The sequence below is a fragment of the Hyperoodon ampullatus genome, assembly GCF_949752795.1.
Source record: "Hyperoodon ampullatus genome assembly, chromosome: 1".
Classification (NCBI taxonomy): Eukaryota; Metazoa; Chordata; class Mammalia; order Artiodactyla; family Ziphiidae; genus Hyperoodon; species Hyperoodon ampullatus.
In genome coordinates, this window is record NC_136914.1 from 111,920,234 (window position 1) to 111,945,484 (window position 25,251).

The window sequence follows — 25,251 nt, forward strand, 5'->3', positions numbered from 1 at the left end:
ATGATATTGACATGAGACAGAGAAAATCAACAGAAGTTTAATGACATGTATAGGTGGGAGAGAAAATTCGCCAAAATTGTTGAAACCCTCCCTTTAATACTGTCTTCAGCACTAAAGACAAAAGAGGATGTTGTGGGCAGAGCTTTGGAACTTCAGAGGAGGGGAGGAAGGCAATTGACAAGCAGAGGGAAAAGCAAACGTTGGGCAAACAAATGTTTGCTAGGCAGAGACAGTGGGACACAGAGAGGAATTTTAACAAACAGGCTTTGCTGGATTCCTCCCACTCTACACACCTAGGTCATGCTACCGTTATCGTGGTGATAGCTCCCTTTCTGGAACAGGTCCTCTACCTACGTTCTTTTAGGCAGTTAAGGGGAAGGTCAAAGGTTCCTCCTGATTCTTTGGGGGCTTAAAAAGAATCAGCCTAAATCATTTATTTGTTTATTTATTTAAAAATTGAAGTGTAGTTGATTTACAATGTCTTAATTACTTCTGTGCAGCAAAAGTGATTCAGTTGTACATATATATACACTCTTTTTCATATTCTTTTCCGTTATAGTTTGTCACAGGATATTGAATAGTTCCCTGTGCTATGCATTAGGACCTGGTTGTTTATCCGTTCTCTATATACCAGTTTGCATCTGCTCATCCCAGACTCCCAGCCCATCCCTCTCCACCCCTCCCCCACCTTGGCAACCCCCAGTCTGTTCTCTATGTCACAATCAGCCTAAATTAATCCTTGTGCCAAATAGACCTATTTTGGGGTGGCAAGTTTTGTTCCCCTGCTCAGAATTGTTCCCATGCGGATTGCACAGCAGTAAATAAGTTTACATGGTAACCCAGTACACTGATGTTTTTGTAACTGTATTTATGACTGGGACAAGTTCTGTGAAACACTTGCTTATGTGCTTTGCACTGATTTTCTGTCCAATCCTATTTCATTTTTTAGCAAAATGTAGGTGACAACTGACTTGAACTAATTTCCTAATCCAATAGTGGGTCACAACCTGCAGTTTAAAAATCATGCTCTGATGTGCCCAGTGCTTTCCTGCCCCCACGTTTCCATGGATCTGTGTCCTCTGCCTGTCCCATGTTCTCCCTCCCCTGCCCCATCCCTATTTAACTGTTACCCAGTTTGCTCCTCTAGTCACTGTGCTCTGAAGTGTTTCCATAACGTTCAGTCCTTTTCCTGTACCACCTGGTACACAAACAGCAATTAACAATTAAATCATTTCTTTTCTGTGAGCTCCTCATAAGGTAAAGGAGGGAAGGTACAATGTTAACCTCACCCCTGTGTCCCTGGTGACTCACATATAGTAAGCGCTCCAAAAATTGTATGTGCTGACATTAATAATCAAAGTTTTCATCTAATTTCTGTGGTACTTTGCCCTCGCCATTTTCCAGGAAAATGAGCATACGTATTATTTGAGCCTCAAACGTCTCACCACCTTCCTTGATCTGGTTATCCATCTCTTTAATCCATGGATCTGTGTGACTGTCTTTTTTGTCCACGCTGCACTTCTGTGGCACATATTCTGCGTTAATTCAACACACCTTTATTAACATGCCTGCTGTCTGCCCCAAACTCTACTAAGAAAGATGATGTCAGATCCCTGGCCTCGTGGAGCCTGGTCCAGGGAGGCCAGTGGACCTGTGGACGGTGATGAGGGATGCTCTGTGCCGTGCTGTGCTTAGGGGAACAGCATTACTACTGCAGCAGGATTCCGCCCTCCCGCATAACCAACTGAGAAGGACCTGAAGCTCCTTGGCACTTGGTTTAATTGTTTGTTAATTAACACACATGGGCTGGATAAATCTAAATCGAGCCTGTTGCAGGGAAGCAGGGATGTGAGAGGAGACAGAAATGGGAGAGAAGATAATGCAGTAAAATGTAGATTCAGGTTGCATGGAGTAGACATGCTGAGAACACAGAAGAGAGCTCCTGCAGAAGACGTGAAGTGGAATCCCTCTTCTTTGTTACTGGGAAGGGGAACAGTAGGGGTTTTGGCAGTCTGCAGGTGCGGTGTCTTTGAGGACATAAGCTAGTCTTTTTTTTTTTTTTACGGTATGCGGGCCTCTCACTGCTGTGGCCTCTCCCGTTGCGGAGCACAGGCTCCGGATACGCAGGCCCAGCGGCCATGGCTCACGGGCCCAGCCGCTCCGTGGCATGTGGGATCTTCCCAGATGGGGGCACGAACCCGCCTCCCCTGCATCGGCAGGCGGACTCTCAACCACTGCGCCACCAGGGAAGCCCATAAGCTAGTCTTTACAGTGAGTGTCTTGCAGAAGGCAGCCACGTGGCTGTACTAGGACTCATGCAGGCCTCGGTGCTGACACCTGCCCAGCGGTTACCTTCAGCCACTAGCCAACATCAGGTGACTCCAGAGACTTGACAAGACCGCAGCTTCCAGGGGCGTTGCAGGGGTGACACCCACTTCTCCCAGTGTCCCTCACCATCTACAACTGTAGCAAAGCACAGGGGCTGGGATTTAGAATGAATTTCAATCCTTGGCACAAAATTTTCTTTTTTTGTTCAATTTCTAAAAATGAAATAAGGAAACCGTTAGTGTATTTTAAGTTCTATAAAGAAGAAAGGAACTTTTTAGGTTTCCAGCTCTTAGAACAATGGTTCTAAGTTAAGGAAACACGGTGGCCTTTCTGCCTCTTTTGTTTAGAAGGTAATATAAGCCAACTGACGTCACAATCAGTCCACATACAATTCTGATGCTACTTATTTATAGTAGCTACAATGCCTAACTCTAGTGAGTTACACAGATCATATGTGTGACCTTGTGACTTAGCAGTGAATTGAGTGCCTAGTGGCTCATGTTCAGGTTTGCATCCTTGATTGATTTTTTAGTTGGAATAGGTATTTCCTTCAGTCCACGGGTAGTGTGGCCTTACTGGGTTTTATTAGAACTCCATTCATGCCAGCGGCTGCCCTTGCAGATTCTGGCAGTGGAGGGCTCTTGTGGCAGTAGCTCTGGGGACCACCTGCTGGTTCCAAAGAGCAACCATGTTCCTTGAGGGTTCATTTGCATTAAGGAGCTGAAATTTAGTGACGCCTATGCATCCTTTGAAGTTTGATTTCAAATACTAATCTCAAATTATGGAAGTCTTGAAAACTTTTTTAATCAAGCATTTGTATTGTAAAAGTAATCCATTGCTGTTTCAAGAAAATGTGGAAAATGTAAACGTAGAAGTACAAACATGAAAAAAATTACCTAGACTACAATCCTCCCCAAACAACTGCTATTGATATTTTTTTCTTGATGTGATAGTGTATTTGCAACATGCACTATGGTATGTGTTCTTTCCCCAGGATTTCTCCACTGTGCTCTTTTTATTTATTTATTTATTTATTTATTTTTTATTAGTTTCTGCTTTATAACAAAGTGAATCAGTCATACATATACATCTGTTCCCACATCCCCTCCCTCATGCATCTCCCTCCCTCCCACCCTCCCCATCCCACCCCTCCAGGCGGTCACAAAGCACAGAGCTGATCTCCCTGTGCTCTGCGGCTGCTTCCCACTATCTATCTACCTTACGTTTGGTAGTGTATATATGTCCATGCCTCTCTTTCCCTTTGTCACAGCTTCCCCTTCCCCTTCCCCATATCCTCAAGTCCATTCTCAAGTAGGTCTGTGTCTTTATTCCCGTTTTACCCCTAGGTTCTTCATGACATTTTTTTTTTTTTTTTAAATTCCATATATATGTGTTAGCATACGGTATTTGTCTTTCTCTTTCTGACTTACTTCACTCTGTATGACAGACTCTAGGTCTATCCACCTCATTACAAATAGCTCAGTTTCGTTTCTTTTTATGGCTGAGTAATATTCCATTGTATATATGTGCCACATCTTCTTTATCCATTCATCCGATGGTGGACACTTAGGTTGTTTCCAGCTCCGGGCTATTGTGAATAGAGCTGCAATGAACATTTTGGTACATGTCTCTTTTTGAATTATGGTTTTCTCAGGGTATATGCCTAGTAGTGGGATTGCTGGGTCATATGGTAGTTCTATTTGTAGTTTTTTAAGGAACCTCCATACTGTTCTCCATAGTGGCTGTACCAATTCACATTCCCACCAGCAGTGCAAGAGTGTTCCCTTTTCTCCACACCCTCTCCAGCATTTATTGTTTCTAGATTTCTTGATGATGGCCATTCTGACTGGTGTGAGATGATATCTCATTGTAGTTTTGATTTGCATTTCTCTAATGATTAATGATGTTGAGCATTCTTTCATGTGTTTGTTGGCAGTCTGTATATCTTCTTTGGAGAAATGCCTATTTAAGTCTTCTGCCCATTTTTGGATTGGGTTGTTTGTTTTTTTGCTATTGAGCTGCATGAGCTGTTTATAAATTTTGGAGATTAATCCTTTGTCAGTTGCTTCATTTGCAAATATTTTCTCCCATTCTGAGGGTTGTCTTTTGGTCTTGTTTATGGTTTCCTTTGCTGTGCAAAAGCTTTGAAGTTTCATTAGGTCCCATTTGTTTATCTTTGTTTTTATTTCCATTTCTCTAGGAGGTGGGTCCAAAAGGATCTTACTGTGATTTATGTCATAGAGTGTTCTACCTATGTTTTCCTCTAAGAGTTTGATAGTTTCTGGCCTTACATTTAGGTCTTTAATCCATTTTGAGCTTATTTTTGTGTATGGTGTTAGGGAATGATCTAATCTCATACTTTTACATGTCCCTGTCCAGTTTTCCCAGCACCACTTATTGAAGAGGCTGTCCTTTCTCCACTGTACATTCCTGCCTCCTTTATCAAAGATAAGTTGGCCATATGTGCGTGGGTTTATCTCTGGGCTTTCTATCCTGATCCACTGATCTATCTTTCTGTTTTTATGCCAGTACCATACTGTCTTAATTACTGTAGCTTTGTAGTATAGTCTGAAGTCAGGCAGCCTGATTCCTCCAGCTCCGTTTTTCGTTCTCAAGATTGCTTTGGCTATTCGGGGTCTTTTGTTTTTCCAAACAAATTTTGAAATTTTTTGTTCTACTTCTGTGAAAAATGCCAGTGGTAGTTTGATAGGGATTGCATTGAATCTGTAGATTGCTTTGGGTAGTAGAGTCATTTTCACAATATTGATTCTTCCAATCCAGGAGCATGGTATATCTCTCCATCTATTTATATCATCTTTAATTTCTTTCATCAGTGTCTTATAATTTTCTGCATACAGGTCTTTTGTCTCCTTAGGTAGGTTTATTCCTAGATATTTTATTCTTTTTGTTGCAATGGTAAATGGGAGTGTTTTCTTGATTTCATTTTCAGATTTTTCATCATTAGTGTACAGGAATGCCAGAGATTTCTGTGCATTAATTTTGTATCCTGCTACTTTACCAGATTCATTGCTTAGCTCTAGTAGTTTTCTGGTAGCATCTTTAGGATTCTCTATGTATAGTATCATGTCATCTGCAAACAGTGACAGCTTTACTTCTTCTTTTCCAATTTGGATTCCTTTTATTTCCTTTTCTTCTCTGATTGCTGTGGCTAAAACTTCCAAAACTATGTTGAATAAGAGTGGTGAGAGTGGGCAGCCTTGTCTTGTTCCTGATCTTAGTGGAAATGGTTTCAGTTTTTCACCATTGAGGACAATGTTGGCTGTGGGTTTGTCATATATGGCCTTTATTATGTTGAGGAAAGTTCCCTCTATGCCTACTTTCTGCAGGGTTTTTATCATAAATGGGTGTTGAATTTTGTCGAAAGCTTTCTCTGCATCTATTGAGATGATCATATGGTTTTTCTCCTTCAACTTGTTAATATGGTGTATCACATTGATTGATTTGCGTATATTGAAGAATCCTTGCATTCCTGGAATAAACCCCACTTGATCATGGTGTATGATCCTTTTAATGTGCTGTTGGATTCTGTTTGCTAGTATTTTGTTGAGGATTTTTGCATCTATGTTCATCAGTGATATTGGCCTGTAGTTTTCTTTCTTTGTGACATCCTTGCCTGGTTTTGGTATCAAGGTGATGGTGGCCTCGTAGAATGAGTTTGGGAGTGTTCCTTCCTCTGATATTGTTTGGAAGAGTTTGAGAAGGATGGGTGTTAGCTCTTCTCTAAATGTTTGATAGAATTCGCCTGTGAAGCCATCTGGTCCTGGGCTTTTGTTTGATGGAAGATTTTTAATCACAGTTTCAATTTCAGTGCTTGTGATTGGTCTATTCATATTTTCTATTTCTTCCTGAGTCAGTCTTGGTAGGTTGTGCATTTCTAAGAATTTGTCCATTTCTTCCAGGTTGTCCATTTTATTGGCATAGAGTTGCTTATAGTAATCTCTCATGATCTTTTGTATTTCTGCAGTGTCAGTTGTTACTTCTCCTTTTTCATTTCTAATTCTACTGATTTGAGTCTTCTCCCTTCTTTTCTTGATGAGTCTGGCTAATGGTTTGTCAATTTTGTTTATCTTCTCAAAGAACCAGCTTTTAGTTTGGTTGATCTTTGCTATCGTTTCCTTCATTTCTTTTTCATTTATTTCTGATCTGATCTTTATGATTTCTTTCCTTCTGCTAACTTTGGGGGTTTTTTGTTCTTCTTTCTCTAGTTGCTTTAGGTGCAGGGTCAGGTTGTTTACTCGAAATGTTTCCTGTTTCTTAAGGTGGGATTGTATTGCTATAAACTTCCCCCTTAGAACTGCTTTTGCTGCGTCCCATAGGTTTTGGGTCGTCGTGTCTCCATTGTCATTTGTTTCTAAGTATTTCTTAATTTCCTTCCACTGTGCTCTTGATGTAGCAAAAGAGTTTACACCCCAGACTCTGAAACCTGCTTTCCACCGATGGTAATTATTTGGTAAAAGAGTCCCCAGGAATTATGAAGCCATTATGCACATTTGTATAATACTGTGCTGATGTCAAAATGATAAAAACTTAAGCTCAGAAACCATATAAATCTGACTAATTATATATGTATCTATTTCATAAAAGACCTTCATTTTCAGTATCATTGAGCAAAAGCAAAATTTATTGAGCTGGTAAACTATGAAAGTGTTATTTTCACATATTAAATATTAATGGGGTATTAATATTATCCTGAAGTTCTGTCCATTTCAAAGAACAAATCTAATTTTTATAGGAACACAGTGTTTGAGAAGAAAAAAGTTATAAGCTGTGGTAAAGAAGGTTAACTCTTGGCTATCTGGAAAATTCTGTCTTCCAGATAGCTAAGCCTTCACTATCATTTCTCCTCTGAGAGTTTATTGGTTCACTCTGTATTTTAGATATGTGAATTAATATCCTAAATTAATGGATGTACTATTAGGAAATTGTTAATTTTTAAGATTAGATGTCTTTAAATTTTTTTGTTATAAAAATAGTAAATGTTCATTAAAAAATTGGGTGGGAGCTGGAAAAGGTCAGAAGATAAATGACCACCAACATTACTTTCACCCAAGGGCCGACCCTATTTATCTTGCTATATAGTTCTTCATGATTTTTTTTTTGCATCTTTTTCTGTTCTCTGTCAGTATATATATATATATATTTCATTTTTTGGCCATGCCGCGTGGCTTGTGGGATCTTAGTTCCCAGAGCAGGGATGGAACCTGGGTCCTCAGCAGTGAAAGTGCGGAGTCCTAACCACTGAACCACCAGGGAATTCCTTCTATCAGTATATTTCTTTTTCTTTTTAAAAAATATTTATGGGCTTCCCTGGTGGCGCAGTGGTTGAGAGTCCGCCTGCCGATGCAGGGGACACGGTTTTCATGCCCCGGTCTGGGAAGATCCCACATGCCGTGGAGCGTCTGGGCCCGTGAGCCATGGCCACTGAGCCTGCGCGTCCAGAGCCTCTGCTCCGCCACGGGAAAGGCCACAACAGTGAGAGGCCCGCATACCGCAAAAAAAAAAAAAATTTATTTATTTGGTTGCACCGGGTCTTAGTTGCAGCAGGCAGGCTCCTTAGTTGTGGCTCACAGTCTTCTTAGTTGCAGCAGGCTGGCTCCTTAGTTGTGGCATGCGAACTCTTAGTTGCGGCATGCATGTGGGATCTAGTTCCCTGACCAGGGCTTGAACCCGGGCCCCTGCACTGGGAGCTCAGAATCTTATCTGCTGTGCCACCAGGGAAGTCCCCCTGTCAGTATATTTCTGATGCACATAGATAAATTTCTTTTCAACTGTAATTTTTGACCACCTAGACTTGAAAGTGATCATCCTTTCTCTCGCTCCTTACTGATGAACTTCCATTGGCTCTTTCTGGGCTCAACATTACACAAGACAGTGGTGATGAACTAGAACTTGTTTTTAATTCTGAAACCATATGCAGCTTGATTGATCAAATAGGTACCTTGGGAGCTCTGTAGTCTATGAACACCTGTCTCATCTATAACACAAATTGGCTGCTCGATTTCTTAAAGATATATATATGTGTTCCAGAAGGCAAAGGTCAGATGTCTTCCAGCCTAGGAAAACTGCCAGGGCTAAGTAAAATTCTGCTGATTGCCACACCAACAGAGGCAGTGTTTAAGTTTTACTTCACTTGTCTCTGTTGCTTTAATTTGTGAGGGACCTTTGCCACAGAGCAAGGGCCATTGTGCATTTCACATCATTTGCATGTGGTATGTTTTAATAGCCCCTTCATGAATCCTATTAGTCACTTCTTTCCTATTTATAAGTAAAACTATGATTAACTCAGATGTATTGGCAAAGTGGTATGGAATGAGGTAATATCTTTTACTGTCTCTACTCTTGCAGTATAAACAAAACTGTCTTAGCCCATTTGGGCTGTTATAACAACACAGACTGGCTTATAAACAACAGAAATTTATTTCTCACAGTTCTGGAAGCTGGAGGTCGAGGATCAGGGTGCTAGCTTGATGGAGTTCTGCAGACTGCTGACTGTGTGTGTCCTCAGTTGGTAGAGAGCAGAGAGTAGCAAGCTGCAAGGTCGCTCACGACTAGAAAGGGCACTAATCCCATCATGGGAGTCCCACCCTCATGACCTCAGCTAAACCTAATTACCTCCCAAAGGCCTCACCTCCGAATACCATCACACTGGGGATTTAGGCTTCAGCATGTGAATTTTGGACACAGTCAGTCCACTGCAGAAACTGCATTCATTTTTCTGACTTTGATTTAGTCATGTTTTGAATATTGTACGTTTTATTTTCCCAGGTGATTCTGATATACCTCCAAGGTCCCCACTTTGAACATCTATGGTATTATGTAATAAATTGATAGGAAATCGGGCTGAACTGTTAATGGCTCTCAGATGCTACCTAACTTGGAGAGTTTGGGGAGATTGTGTTAATTCCCACACCCATTTGTTTTCTTAGGATTTACCCCTATCTCTTTCAAAAAACAAACAGTTAGCCAACTAATAAGAGTTTGGTCAATGTAGGTCTTAGAGTACTCTGCTATTTCTTACATCTGGTATACACCTCTTGTATCACCATCATTCTAAGTACTTTTTGCCGTACGTTGTAACAAACTTTGTGTCTGTGTTCCGTGTATGTGGTAGCCCTCACGTGGATTAGTTGTCATGGGCTGCCTTCCAAAATTCGTTTTTTCAGTCAGATGTTTGGGGTTCAAAATATATTTTGCCATAGAAATGATGATAATGTGGCGGTTAGGCTAAAACAAAGTAGCTTGAAAAGGTGCACTAAAACCTTTCAGAATTCTATCATTGAGCTCAGTGGTCATGCTGAAGTTCTCATCAGGCTTTTTTTTGGCCAAGTATTCCTTTCCACCACCTCTCCCCGCAGCCCAGCATCATGGTTCTCTTTAAATGGGAAAATGCTATGCTGAGAGAGAAGTGCGATGGTGTTGGGAGCCGTCTCTTGGCTGCCCCCTTTTTCTGCTTTTTTAGTGGTGAGTGTCTGCCCACTGCAAAGACACAGCTAGGGTGGGCTGTGAATTCAGACGAGCCAGCTCTCTTTTTACACTCTAAGTTTATCCATTAAAGAAGTTGTGTATTTATTTGGGGAATATAATAACAACTCTTGGTGCCACGTTAATTAACTTTCAGTGGGAGGAAGGGCTACTGAAGAGGAGTAAAGAGTTTGGCTGGGAGGCCACTGACCTGACTTAATTACAAAGCACCACTGACCTGACTTAATTACAAAGCAGCCTTTCAAATAAATATTCTACGAATCGGCTATATCCGTTGCTGCCGCGTGCTCACAGACTATGCAGTCAGAAGGGGCTTGGGTTAGCCTGAGAATTTGATGTCTGGCAATGGAAGAGAGTAGGTGCCTGTTGTGCGAACACTGAATTAAAAAGGTCATTAGCTATTATGAGGAAGGAGATGGGGGAGAGTATTACAGATGGAGACCAGCATAGAAGAGATCATCTGCTCAGGCAAGGAATGCAGCACTGGGCTGCTGTTTCCATTCGAGCAAGAATTTCTGACTTTGTATGCTGTAAATTTAACGTATACCATCAGATTTGAGGGTTGTTTGATCTCAGGGCAATGCAAGCACTGAAAATCTACTTCTGTCCGAATTGACAGTACTGGTGTGGACTCTTTTTAGGCTGTGGGATTAGATGGACAGGAGATGGAAGGGCAGCTCTGATAAAGAACTTCAGGGGGAATTAATCATGATCATAATTAGTACCATTTCCTCTAACTTCTCTGGTCTTTAGTGTAAGAGCTCCTCAGCGATGCTGAAAAGTTAAGATTTTTTTAGCTGAAAAAACAAGACTGGAAGCCCTGTTCTTTCTAAGGCCAGAGAGAATATGGACTCCCATAGCACTGCCAGCCTGTGTAATGACACACCCAAATCCAAGCTGCTGCGCTGGGCTTCCTGTGTTGCCTGCTTCATGGAAACAAATTAGTAGAGCAAACTGGTACAGCAAACCCAAGTTGCACCCCCAGGAGGCCTTGGTTCACTGAAGTCGGCAGCAAATTGATAGCTGGTAGCTCTACCAGTAGGTACCAAAAAGAAGCTGAGATTCGTGTTTGTTTTCAACTCCTGTTACTCCTGCTCTCTTATTTGCTTCTGCATACTCTCAGACTCACTAAGCTACCCCTACTTGGCTACTCCCAAGTATTATTGGATAATTTACCCCAAATCCTGCTTGCCCCTTAAGATGCTCTGAACTTGCTGGTTGGATGGGACCCAACTCTTTTGGTCACCATGGTGACTGATACCCATTCCTCTCCTGGCAGCATCCATCACTTTTCCTGAGTCACACCATCTCCCAGGCCAGTGGTTTCCTCAGCTCTAAAATGAAAGGGTGGATATAGATGATTTCTCTTGCTGCTTCGGGCTCTAAAAATCTCTTACGGAGCTAGTCCAGACTGAAGACAGCTGCCCTCTTGAGATTGACAGAGAATGATAGAGTGGGTGGCCCTGGAAGGGACCTCGGCCGTCATCAAGGCCAGCATAGATGAGGGCAGGTGAGTACCTACTCAAAGCCGCACGCCAAGTCAGTTATACGTGGGCAGAGAGCTTTGTCTTGACTTGGCTTTTCAGAGTTACTGATTAGCATGGTGCATGGTTACTCTAAAATTAAAAGTCATTGGGCATAAGTTTCTACCAGGCATCTCTACTACGAAACAATGCCTTGCTTGAATTTTTTTCTCACTTACCAAGTACCCCCTATCATGTTTTAGTTAAACCTGGGAATAGAGTCCTTAAAGGGTAAGTGCCTTGGCATTTTGTTTCTTTAAATAAATGGCTGTGAATTATACTTCAAAGCTTGGCCCAAAATGTGGTCAGAGGACCACCAAGGTTCTTAGGAGTTCTGCGAGGTGTTCCTGGGTTTCTCCTCCTCACGGCGGGTAGGAACTGTTTAATATCTTGAAGAGCATTTGTGCATTAGGCGGCTCCAAGCTTCAGCACCGAATGCTTCCGACTCAGTGTGACTCCTCTGCCTTTTCCCATGCAAAGAAAGTGTACCGAGGCTATGTTTCCAGTTGAGTCTGTGGGATCTTGGCTCATTCACTTGTGGAGTAAGGTCTGTCTGCTTTGGTTGCTTTAAAAGACTACCTTTTGTCCATGGAATTGGTCTCACTTTACTGTGTATATAGGGATCTTTGATCAAAGAGAAGCTTGCCTCTAACCTGCTAAGAAGATACGAACTCTGCTACTTCGACGTCTTTACAGCTGTGCAATCAAAAATAATTTGTTGAGCCTGTGATTGAAAAGGTAAATTGCTATTGGTTGAAGAGACAGCATGGGGCAGTAACACAACCTTTTCCCCCTTTTAAAAAAGATTCCTGTTAAAATTACTTAATATCTCAAGCATATAGACAAATACAAAGAATGATATCACACATTCCCTCTACCCGGCTCTGTGAAATCTGTTCATTGTGGCACTTTCTACCCCCCTCACTAGCCCTCTTTTTCTTCATCTCTCTCTCACCCTCTACCAGAGTCTATAATCTGTTTCGTTTACTGTCTTGGCCCCCACTACAATGTAAGGCCCCTGAGGGCAGACATTTCTGACTCCTTAGTTCCCTGTTATATCATCCCTATTAACCAGTGTCTGACATTGTTCTCTATATTTGCATATTGCTTTACATTAGTGGATTAAATTAATTGCTTCCGCGTATTGCTTCTTTTTATGAAGTAGAATGCAGTTTGGGGTTCCCTCTGTAACTGCCCCCCACGACAAATCAAATTTTCCTTCTTCCCTACCTCACCATAGGTAACCTGTATTGTGAATTCGGTGTTTATCCTTTTTGCATATGCTTTTTATATCTTAGGACATATTTATGTGTACCAATTAACCACTACATAGAATTGTCTTCAGGTATTTGAGTTATTTATATAAATAGTAATATAACCTTTCTGGTTTAATGTTGAACTACATGCAGGACTGGGGGGGACAAACCCAGTTAAGTCCTGGGACAACTAGTAAGCAGAACTCCTCAGACCCTCTTTCCATGTGCCTTGAATAAATGCTGAAGCAACCACTGTGATTCACGTACCAGATAGCAATTAAGCTTTAACATCAAAGAATGAACCTGTCTCGATGTTTTCAATTAAAGTTTAAGAACTAGATGCACTTCATGTATCTGTGCCAGAAAATTGGCCATTCCTTTGCAGTTTTCTCCATGAAAAGGGGTCCTAATGGTCCAATCAAAAAAATCTACTTAACAAACTTTAAGTGGTCTACAATTCTCAGCAAAACTGTTTTCCTTCCTTCAGCTGAGACGAGAGAAGATTGACCTTGAAAATACTTTGGAACAAGAACAAGAAGCACTAGTGAATCGTCTCTGGAAAAGGATGGATAAACTTGAAGCTGAAAAGCGGTTTGTGTAGTCTTGCTGTTTGGAGTTCTGTATGTATGTGTGTGTTGGAGGAGTGGGGTAGCTTGCTGGGTGCGACCGAGGAATGACAATGGGACATTTTAATTCCTTGGTTGATGCACATCATTTTAATTTGACAAGTGGAAAAACTGTTGATAGCCTATCCTCCTGTTGGTCACTTCTTTATACTTCTCCGTCACTGACCTGGTAGAATTTCTTTTCATTTGGTATTAAAGCCGGTGAAGAAATTCATTAAGGAGCTATCGTTCACCTCTATTGTTCTAGAGGATGGTTGCAGTTCCAGCGTTTTACCTAATTGAACTGGCTTCCCCGTTCATTTTCTGAAGTGCTTAGGATATGTGCTGGGTACTGTGAATTATCACACATTTCTAGAAGGTACTTCATTAGGAAGGCTGGGACTTTGATAGAAAAATGATCATCTGTGTGTTTTAAGACTTGCTATAAAGAAATACTGGTACATATTTAAGGTTAGGGTTCTTGGTGTTAAATGTATGTGCATGGATATGGAATACTCAGCAGCACATACTTCTTGAACCCCTGTGTGCAAGATCCGGTTGGGCCCTTAGATTTAAGTACTGTGTGCTTTGGGGTGGGTGGAGCGGAGCTTGAATAATGGCAGGAGGTTCTGTGGGTGGGATGTGTGTCTGGGTGTAGAAAGGGAGCTCCTTGAAAATATTCATTCATTTACTTCACCACGATCTTCTGTTTGCTAACCAGAGACATTTGCCATAAGTACTTGGTTTGGATGAACATCCATAAATTGAGTTCATCTCAAGATTTGCAACATAGAGCCATACCACAGGCTTTAAGAAAACTAACAATCTGAGGTATATCTATAGGGAATTATTCAAGCAGTAGTTGAATCGGCTGTGTTTTGCCTTATTACAGTAGTGCTAATAAATTGAAGCTTGAAAAATTATTTCATTTAATAGATGGAGTGGCCATTACAATATTTACCCTACTAGTTTTCTCAACAAGGCTAGGCCTGAAGGTAATTCACAGTTTGCACTTGGGTAAACTCAAAGGTAAAAAGGTGAAAACCAAACTGAACCAGAAACTTCCCAGCAGCTTATAAAAGGGGCAGAGAGGTCTGTTGCCAGTCTGTCTTCCTTTGCAAAAAGCAGTGGGAGGTTTTATATATATAAGTACCAAATTATTGCATCGAACATTATGAAATTGTCACTTTGTAGAATATTCATGTTTTAGGTGCTTCGAAATAATGATAATTGGTAGAGAAGGTGGCACCACCAGTTATTAACCCAGTACATTTTGTTTTTGTTTTTTGAACTCTTTTTACCTTTGCTGTGGCCAGAAGCAAAGGGCCGTCAGTCCAGTTTGCCAAACCTTCAGGATTGGTTTTTCAGGAGGGGAGTTGAGAAGTCAGTCTCTTTACATGATGTCACTCTCCAAGGAGAGTCATAATCTGTAGTTTGTAAGTTTCAACTGAGAGCCTTGAGAGGAAATTCCTCCAGTGTCGCCATTCCCTCCAACCCAGCATGTGGACCATTTAGTCAGCGGATCATTCTGATTGCCCAGTGTATTCGGGCATGATAATCAGAAGCCAGTGCTACAGACTTTTTTTTCAGTGAGGCTTTATTACCAGTGGCCGTTTGAAAGGAGAAAAAGGAAGGTGGCTCCTTCAGCTCTGCCCTTTGACTTGACTGTCAGGTAAGGGCGACCAGAAGTTGATGGAAAATGGGCACAGGAGTCAAACAATTCAATGAATTTTGGCGATTAACATGAGCATGCTGTTAAACCTCCCAGCTAGAATTTGTTGTTTTTGTCTTTTATTTATTTATTTTTCTGATTGCTGAGAACTTATTCATGTATTTTTTAAATAGACGATGGTGAGCATCAAATCAACGTTTTGTGTTTTAAAGGCAAACTGTTTTTCATTGTTGGAATTTTCTTTTCAATGAAGAATCCTGCAGGAGAAATTAGACCAGCCGGTGTCCGCTCCCCCATCGCCTCGAGACATCTCCATGGAGATCGACTCTCCAGAAAACATGATGCGACACATCAGGTTTTTAAAGAATGAAGTGGAGAGGCTGAAGAAGCAACTGAGAGCTGCCCAGTTACAGCGTACGTAGCCTTGGTGTCACTGGTCATCTGTCCACAGAATTAATCCACTTACCAAGTATAGAGTTTTACCTATATTTACTATTGAATTTGTATAAATCAAATTCATATTGTGTTTCATCGCTAGTACATATTTATATGTCTGTCATCCTGGAATAAATTATTTTAAAAAAATTACAGTAGGGCAGGGCAAATAGTTTAGAGTACTTCTAGAAAATCACATAATTTCAGGATGGTCCAGAATCAGAGGTACTATTTCTTTCTTTTTTTTTTTTTTAATAAATTTTTATTGGAGTATAGTTGATTTACAGTGTTGTGTTAGTTTCTGTGGTACAGCAGAGTGAATCAGTTATTCATATACATATATCCACTCTTTTTTTTGGATTCTTTTCCTGTATATAAGGTCGTTATTGAGTAGAGTTCCCTGTGCTATACAGTAGGTCCCCATTAGTTATCTATTTTATATCAGAGGTACTATTTCTAACCTTCTTCCTGGTGTTCATCTCTCGGATGGTGCTAACAGAAGCAGTGCAGGAGACCTCAGTGTACTTTGGGGGCATTAGGCAGAGAATAGTGTTTATCTTCTTTACTACCGAAATTTGGCCTCAGCTAACGATTGTTCATGGTGGTTGAAGAATAAATGCTTTTGAAATTTCTCCTTTTTATTTTTGGAAATCAAAGGAACTAATTTCTGGACACTTGATTACATCACTCTGCATTCACTTGGGTTTCTTCTGTTTTGGTTTTTAGGCTGTTCAACTTATTTGAATAGATAATACAGTGAAAGGTATACAGGGGAAAAATAAGTCTCCCTTTCACCCCTGATCCCCAGCCGCCCAGTTCTCACAATTAACACATTTTTAATATATTCTTCAGGTGTGTGTGTGTGTGTATAGACTTCTTTTATACAAATAGTAGCACAATGAACATACCCTTTTGCATTTTTCTTTTCACTCACTATGTCTTACAGTTTTTTCCCTGCCAATATATACTGAACTGCCTTACTCCCCCTGCCCCCACCCCTTTTTTTTTAATCTTTTGGCCGCACCGTGCGGCATGTGGGATCCTAGTTCCCCGACCAGGAATTGAACCCACGCCCTGTGCTTTGGAAGCAAGGAGTCTTAACCACTGGACTGCCAGGGGAGTCCACGCCCCCTGTTAAAGGCTCTGTAGTATTTGAGTGTATGGATACACTGTAACTTATTTAACTCATCCCTTACCAACAGACCCCTTTGGGTGGTGATGCTACAACCATAGCGAACATCTCTGTACAAACGTTTGATACCTGTGCACAAACACCTTCAGGGTAAATTCCACGGCATGGATTAGCTGAGTCAGATGAAATGTGCATTTAAAATTTTAGTGCTTCTTATCTTTATGTTTTCTTCTCCGAAGTTGATTTCAAGTTCTAGTCCAGTAATGCATCTGGGATGGGTGCATCAGGGTTCTCCTGGGAGCCTTTAAGAAGTACAGTGTGTTCAAGTTTCCTGTTGCTGCTGTTAACAAATGAGCACAAACTTAGTAATTTAAAACAACACAAATTTATTATATCATGTTTTTTGGAGGCCTGGGTTCAAAATAGGTCTCCCTGGGCTAAAATCAAGGTGTCAGCAGGGCTGGTTCCTTGTAAAAGATTCTAAGGGAGAATCCGTGTCCTTGCTTGTTCCGCTTCTGGAGGTTGTCTGCATTCTTTGGCTCATGACTCCTTTGCGTTGGTACCACTCTCACCTCTGCTTCTTGTCACATCTTTTCCCTCTGACCCTCCTGCCTTCCCTGTGTAAGGACTCTGATTGCATCGGGCCCAGCCAGATAATCCAGGATGAGTTCCCATCTCAAGGTCCTTAATTTAATCACACCTGCAAGTCTCTTTTGCCATGGAAGGCAACCTGGACACGGGCTCCAGGGATTAGGATGCGGGCATCTTTGGGAGTCCACTGTGCTGTCTAACCCCATCCAGGGTTCTGGGCTTTTACTCTAGGAGTGGAGCCTGGTCCTCTGTATTTTTTTAAATAGAGGTGATTCTGATATGTACCCCGGCTTGAGAACCATAATGGATGTGTATTCCGTGAAAACAAATCAAGGAGTTCTCAAATATTAGTTGTTTTAGGTTAGGATATTTTTTGAGTTTTTGCTGTGTTGGACAGACACAGGTCTTGTAGCACCTTTCTGAACTCCTTCCACTGCTGTCAGTTTAGATTTTTCTTTCTTGTACATACTTACCTTGTTGTTCCCCAGACAACATTTTTAGAAGAAGTTTGGGAAGAATATCTTATTTCCTCTACTTCCTTCCTACTGTACTGTTTGGTCTCTGGAGAGACTGCGGATGTCAGCAGAGGCTTCTGCAAAGTGCTGTTTGGATCCTGTGAGGACAGGGAAAGCTGTGGCGCTTCGCTGCACACAGTAGCTTTGGGTTGGGTGTAGAGTATGAGTTAATGGCTTTCCTCATCCACCTGCCTCTGCCTCGTTAGGTTGGGTAACCTTGTCCACTTTGAAAGCTCCTGGGGCACTTGGTCCCTCTCCCCCAAGTCCAGCTGTTTCTGAACTTGAACCGCTCTCCCAGTGGCTCTCAACTGACATCAGAGTCCCCTGGGGAGTTTTTGGTAGACCAGTGGAGAGGCTTCATCCTTGGGGATTCTGATTTAAGTGGTTTGGATGGGGTCTGGGCACCCCATCCAATATGGCTAGTATTCTCTAGCCATAAACCTGAAAGGGAATTTAAAAGGTACAGGCCACCTTGGGATCAGGTAGGACTCGTCTCTTGGGAGACTGTCTGTAAGTCACCCTCAGCTGACGCTATCTTTGACTAACTGCTGTGAGATGGCTGAAGATGGGGGCAACATAACCTCTGGACCCTGAGTCCTAGGGAGCTCTTTGTGGGAGAAAGAGGAAGACTCCTGAGAATAAATCTATAGTCCTTTGAAGTCAGGTGTGCGGTAGCCAGCAGAGGGCACCCAAGGAATGCCATGGCGTCAGCCATCTGTGCCTGGGTCTCTCACTCCCAGAGGCTGTGGGCCTGGTGCGTTCTCGGTGCCTCCAGCTTCTGGGTTAATTGCCAGACTGCCAGGAGGTCCTTTCAGCCATCACCCCTGGTGACTGATGTTCTTGTCGGTAGCTTGTTGTGGAAGGATTCTCCTGCTGGTTTCCCCAGATGCTAGAGGATTGCCATTTTCTTTGAAAGACAGTGTTTCCTCTTAAGTAATTATTCTCAAAGCCTCATGAATCCTCAGTTCTGTGAAGCTTTCCTATTTATGGAAAAGAAAGGCAACCTCCTCCGACAACTGTCCCTCTAGTCTAGAAACAGTAGATACTCCAAGAGGCCAATGTAGCAATGCCTGTAGAGGAAATGAAAAATTCCGTCTGCTGACATATTTGGGATGAAATAACTTAAATCATTTATATTAAAAGTGTAGTTTGTAAATATTTTCCCAGCATGCCTTCCATTAAAGAGATTTTTGCATCTGGATTAGACAGCAGGGTTTCTGGTTAGATTGAAAACGGCCCAGGGATATAGTGTTTAATAATTTTGGTATTTTCATTTGAATTTCTGAAATAAGGATATTCAAGATACCAAGATAAGTATTCAAGATACTTAGTGACAACACATTGTGTCTGAGGTAAACCAGGACAGAGGGGAGGGTCATGTTTTCCCTTTGGCTGGAGGGACGCTAGAGGGCGCCACAGAGTCCTGCACAGAGTCACTCAGAAGGGCAGGGGTTACAGTAGGTCCAGGCAACTCAGCAGAACGAGATTCCAGAGCCCCAGGAAGGTATTAGTTCCACATTTCAGATTCACAGGAAGGATGATCTGGCTGGCTTAGCCTGGGTCCAGCGTCGTGCCCTGGGGCTGGTTAGCTCTGGCCGGCGCTGTAGCAGAGACCTCTCTGCATGTGGGGCAGCTCCCAAGGAAGGGGTATTTGTTCATAAGCATGGTGCCATCCCAAGATCCTGGCTGCATGTAGGCCTTTACCTGCTGTTTGACTCCGAAAGACTGTGCCTAAGTCAGGAAACAGTAACACAAACACCAAAAACTAGACTGATTTGAAATACTGATCTAAAGTTGCTTGTTATGTCAGTTTCTAGTTTTATAAAAAGATTTATAACTGTTGCCTAGCACTTTGAGTACACTGGCTCTCCGTGTGCAAACCACTCCCTCCCGCACCTCCCAGTGCACTGGGGGGTGTGCTAACAAGTGTGACCCATGGGTGTGCTCCCATAGGTGACCTACCCCGCTGTGTCTGGAGTTGACAGGCAGCAGAACTGGTGCCTGGAGGGGACCCCGTGGGCTGAGTCTGTTTCCCCAGCTGGACCCCTTTCCCTCTCTGCTCCAGCAGTATAGAGGGAGCTCTGGGAGCTGCTCAGGCCACACGTAGCTCCAGCATTCCTTCCTCCACATAAAGCACTTTAGAAGGCAGGGAAGCAGGATGAAAGATGTCTAACCTGACAGCACTGCTTTTCGTATGTTTTTCTAAATGCAAATCATGGGTCAACCTTGGTGCTTGGGATAAACTTGAAATCCAGATCTCATCTGTGTGTGGGAGAGTGAGAATGGCTGTCTTTCAGCACTTCTTGGTCTGTGGCACAGGAGCTGGACCACCGTCTTTTTGAAGAGTGGACTCTGACTGCACGGACCGTGGTTTAATTTGAGAACTCTGGCTTTTCAGATTCTGAGAAAATGGCGCAGTATCTGGAGGAGGAACGTCACATGAGGGAAGAGAATCTGAGGCTGCAGAGGAAGCTGCAGAGGGAGATGGAGAGAAGAGAGGCCCTCTGTCGACAGCTCTCCGAGAGCGAGTCCAGCTTAGAGATGGATGATGAAAGGTACGTGCATGTCTCACGAGCCTCGGGAAAACAACAGCAGCCGAGGCTCCAGACCCTCTTCACCTCCTGTAAGATGAGGCAGCAGATGGCAGGAACGTTTATTTATTGTGATGATGAATACCGTGGCCTCAGTGCAGATGCTGAGAATGGGATAAATGAAGAAGTTTGACCTCCTTAAACACAAAAAGACACAAAAAAAATGGCCTTTCCCAAATTACTCAGTGGAACAGACATGAATGCAGGTTTTGTGTCAGGAGGCAGCGTTTGCAGGTGTTATTGAATCGTCTCACCCTGGGCCACGTTTCTTTAGAGCACGGGCGCATATCTTAATCCCTAGGTACAGGTGAGCAGGTGGTGCGCGGTACAGCCTGAGGAAGCAAATACATCCAGGGGGCGAAAGAGTCCCTGGGGGGTGGGTGGAAGTTGTTGAAAGCCAGAGGCTTTGGTTTAACACACTTGGTAACTTTTCAACCTTTTTGCAGCTACTTTTCAAAAATAGAACTCACACAGTGCATTTATCTGCTCAGGTCTCAATATCAAGTCCCGTCACTGTCCCTCTGGGAAATGGGCCAGAATAAGAGAGGCATCCTTTGGTTAACTAGAAGACATGGCTCAGTTCTCCTTGCTCACCCAGATTTTCCTTTCCTTCCCCACCTGCCCTCCTCCTCTGTGCTTGGGAGTGAGGTGATCGTTAAGATAAGCAACAGGGGCTTCCCTGGTGGCGCAGTGGTTGAGAGTCCGTCTGCTGATGCAGGGGACACGGGTTCGTGCCCCAGGCCGGGAAGATCCCACATGCCGCGGAGCGGCTGGGCCCGTGAGCCATGGCCGCTGGGCCTGCACGTCTGGAGCCTGTGCTCCGCAGCGGGAGAGGCCACAACAGTGAGAGGCCCGCGTACCACAAAAAAAAAAAAAAAAATAAGCAACATCCACCTGGGCTGGGCAGCCAGTGCCTCAGACCAGGGTCTGCCAACGGCTGTGAGGACTAGTGCTCGCTGTTGATGCCAGAGCATGTTGTTTGAACACATGTGGGCAGTGTTAGCAGGTCAGCACTCTGTTTCTCTTATTGAATAGATCCAGAGGGCTAACAAGGCTTTTGATTAATTTGCTGTGGACAGTATTTGCTGTGGTATTATCGTTTCATGAAAAATAAATTTTTCTATAATGAAGATCTACTTTTTTTTTTTGGCTGCAGTGCACAGCTTGCAAGGTCTTAGTTCCCCGACCAGGGATGGAACCCAGGCCCTCAGCAGTGAGAGCACAGAGTCCTAACCATTGGACCGCCAGGGAATTCCTGATCTACTTTTATAACTTAAAACACTTTAAAAAAACAGACTTAGATCTGTTTTTTAAAAAAATACCTTCCTCCTTTGAAAAGAATAAAGAGGATTCTTTCCCAGAAGTTTATATCATAACTCTGAACTTCACTGATCTGCTTCTGACTGTGTCTCATTCTTTCTGAAACTCTTATCCTCTGAAAACCATTTCATTGAAAACATAAGCTGCAATAGTAGATAACTTATTAACTACTTTTTTAACTACCTTAAGACATGGAGCAGAGCATGTACGAGCACACACAGTACCCTGTGCTTGACTTTGAGTACGACATACTCTGAGGGACAGTTTCTCTGACTGTGGTGACAACCCTGAAGCTACTTCAGGCTTTCCAGATAAATTTTTTTTTTTTTTCCAGAATTGGTATTCACTCCAGAAGGTTTGCCTTACCTTTTTAGGTCAGATTATCCCAGGTAGAGTACAGCTGTTGAATAAAGACATCTGCTCTCTCTACTGGGAATGATGATGTCATATTTGGGAGGAAGACAATAGTCAGACACTTGAGACGTCTACAAGTGTGTTGAATTCCTTAAAGACCAAGAGGCGGTCTTAGCCACCCCACTGGCTGTAGAATACAAGAGGTCCAGCCTGGTGGCACTGTGGTGGGCCGTGCTAAAGAGAGTAGGAAGAATTGGTGGTAAGTAGCTCGTTGAGAGGTGCATGCCAAACTTGGGAGTCTGGTTTTCTTCGAGTTGAATAAACGAGCATAGGAATACCTGTGTTAAAAGTTCCTCACGTGAACTGGTTGCATATCAGGGCTGAGATGTTTCCTGGGATAGAAACGCCCGCACATGTGGCCGTTCCCTCCTTTGGCCAGAAGGCCTGGGAAGGATCGCTTATTAGGGAGTCTCTCAAGCAGAAATTCCTCCCCATCCGCTCTCTGTGCTTGTTCACAAAGTGAGGCCTCAGGTGACTTCCGAATCCAGTAATAAGTCAGACCCGGCACGGCGTGACCTGCAGAGGTGCTCAGCCCATGTGTCATTTATTATATTCCACGTTCTGCATTTGAACACGTGACTGTTCGTTAAGCAAGGCCTGCCTTGTAGACAGTTGACATCCATTTCACGGGATCACATTATCTCCAATTCGATGATACGCGTCTCAGAGGGCTTGTTTGTTTTTGCCTTTCAAGTAACAGTTTATAGGTAGCCACTAGAACGTGGATTTGTCTAATTCTTGGGACAGTGGTGGTGAATGTCTACATAGCTATAGTGTGATGGAGAGAAGCTTGGTCCTCTCTGTTGCATGACGCAGCTCTGTCACCAGGCCTCCATCCTGAGTGAAAACACCCCGGATTCCCTCACCTGTGCCCCTGGGGAGAGAGCTTTGCCAAGCAGTGGAACAGCATGGCTCCGGGGTCCATATTATACATGTCTCCTCACTACAGCGTTGATTTCTAAACATTCAGGAGTTTGACCTCAAGATGTGAACCCCAAACATTTTCTCATAGGAGCTTTCTTAGGAACCACTGGAACGCAGGCGGCTCTAACCATCTCCCACACTCCTCTCAGGTATTTTAACGAGATGTCTGCACAAGGATTAAGACCTCGCACTGTGTCCAGCCCGATTCCTTACACACCTTCTCCCAGTTCTAGCCGGCCGATATCACCTGGTGAGTACGTGTTCTCAGCTACCTCTGTTTCTGCTGTATTTAACGTTTCCCTGAATACATTCCCTTCTAGCATATGAAAATCTTGTAAACAGAGAGTGGTCATGTGTTGTCCAGAAACACCAGAAACGATCAGTGCTATCACAACTGAGTCTTAGCTTGCAATTTTAAAACAGTGTCAGCTGGTGGTTTTCTGGAACCAAAAAAGTAACTTAACTCTAAAAAACCTTTTTAAAAAGACTTTGACTATGATTTTAAGTGCCGGTGGTTTGACAAAAACCTTGGGCAGATTTCTGAAATGCATCATAGCATATGTTTTATGGGTTCTCATTATGGTCTACATACCTCATCTCCTTTTTATCCTCAGAATAATTAACGCAGGCGTCGTGTTAAAATTGAGGAAGCAGTCATTTGGTGGGTCTGTCTGTAGCTACTGGTCACATGGCCGGGAAGTGGCAGTGGCCAGGCAGGGCATGTCTTGCTTCACACAAAGCCTGTGTTCTTTCGAGCACGAGCTGCCTCCTGCTATTTCCACTGATGGGTGAGTGGGCCTCGGCCCTAGTAGGCAGGCCGTGCAAGAAGGAACTGGCTTCGCTTCTGCCTCTGGCTTTGCCCCTTAGAAGCCTTTCCCTCAAAGGCATGCTTGTCTTCATCTGACCCTGAAAAACTCTCTCCCCAGGGTCTCTGGCTCGGTACCCGCACAGCATGGGGCTTTCGGGCCAGGAGGGCAAGTAAATGATCCAGCAGGGAAGAAAGGAAGCAGGGGGCCGGAGTGGGGGGGCGGGCAAGTGGGGTGGAGGGAGGAAAGAAAAGGTAGTCGGCCAAGGGATTGTGTCTTGTGACTGAAGTGTCCAGGCTGATGTTCTTATGCGTGCTGGTAAACAGATTTTCAACAGAGTCGGGGGAAAAAAGTGTGTGGGGAGGGGGGAAGGGCGGTGGCGGAGCACTTTCACACAGAATACAGTGAGGTGACGGCTTACAAGGGTGGCAGCAATAAAGGTTTTGTGGCTTCGGACAGTAAAACAGCTTCAGGTTAGGGTGACATCTCATTTTGTCTGTTGTAATAATTAGACACCAGGGACGCCCTTCAGGTTGACAAAGGGGAAATGCTGCAGCCTCGCAGGTGGCCGTGGATAGTGGCAGGCAGGAGGGGCTTGGTTTTGTGAGTTTAGGATCCAGCCCAAGCACTGTGCTGCTGTGACTTTTTGTTTTTGTAAGAGGGGTGATTTTTAAAAAGTCCAACACGAAGTGTGGCAGCTTTTGTCCGCTTGGGGCCGGCACACTCTCTGGCATGTGACAGGGGGAAGAGGGGCTGTGTGCGAACCAAAAAAGGACTTTCTGTTGTAGATCCACAGCACAGTCGTCAGCTGTTCTTGCCCAGAGGATGTTCCTGAATCTGTTTCTCCTGCTCTGCAGTGGCCTTGAGGTCTCTCCAGAAGCTTCTCTCCCTAGCCGCCTCTCAGTTTTCCCCAAATAGCACTTGGGTTTCGTTACCATGATAAAGGTTGTCTTTGCTTTCTGATTTATTGATGTAAAAGGAAGTCATGAGTTAGGAAGAAGCAAGAAGGAGGGAGGCTTTTATAGTTGATCGTGATGCTGATTCATGTTAATATAAATTCAGGTTCTCTTTGATTTAGTTAAACCTACAGGCATGTAACTTCCAATTCATTAAATATAGTGTTGTGGTCATTTTTTTTTCACATGTAAATAAGATGAGTTTTAATATAATATTAACTATACACACATGCAGATACATACATATATACATAAACATGACAAGTAAAGTAAAGAATGGGTTAGCTACTTGTTTGAAACTCTTTGGTCAAGTTCATCTATTTAACTGGAACAATGAAACTTTGCTTACATAATGCAGGAAGGTTCCTCAAGTCTCTTTTTTTTTTTAAAAAATTTGTTTTATTAGTTTCTGCTTTATAACAAAGTGAATCAGTCATACATATACATCTGTTCCCACATCCCTTCCCTCATGCATCTCCCTCCCTCCCACCCTCCCCATCCCACCCCTCCAGGTGATCACAAAGCACCGAGCTGATCTCCCTGTGCTCTGCGGCTGCTTCCCACTATCTATCTACCCTATGCTTGATAGTGTATATATGTCCATGCCCCTCTCTCGCCTTGTCACAGCTTACCCTTCCCCCTCCCCATATCCTCAAGTCCATTCTCAAGTAGGTCTGTGT

The 25,251-nt window shown here is 43.2% G+C and overlaps 2 protein-coding genes across 2 annotated transcripts in view; both read left to right on the forward strand.

Annotated features, from left to right (window-relative positions):
* Positions 1 to 25,251, forward strand: part of CCDC6 (coiled-coil domain containing 6) — a gene marked incomplete at its 5' end in the record, with an annotated part of 117,758 nt that overhangs the window by 75,358 nt on the left and 17,149 nt on the right. Inside the window, 4 exons of the mRNA XM_079715804.1 lie at positions 13,098 to 13,201; positions 15,141 to 15,301; positions 19,959 to 20,115; positions 22,959 to 23,059. Coding sequence (XP_079571930.1) covers positions 13,098 to 13,201; positions 15,141 to 15,301; positions 19,959 to 20,115; positions 22,959 to 23,059 — 523 coding nt within the window. The remainder of the gene's footprint in view (positions 1 to 13,097; positions 13,202 to 15,140; positions 15,302 to 19,958; positions 20,116 to 22,958; positions 23,060 to 25,251) is intronic.
* Positions 22,957 to 25,251, forward strand: part of MRLN (myoregulin) — a 62,738-nt gene continuing 60,443 nt past the window's right edge. The window contains exon 1 of the mRNA XM_079715817.1: positions 22,957 to 23,059. The gene's annotated coding sequence lies outside the window, so the exon portion shown is untranslated. The remainder of the gene's footprint in view (positions 23,060 to 25,251) is intronic.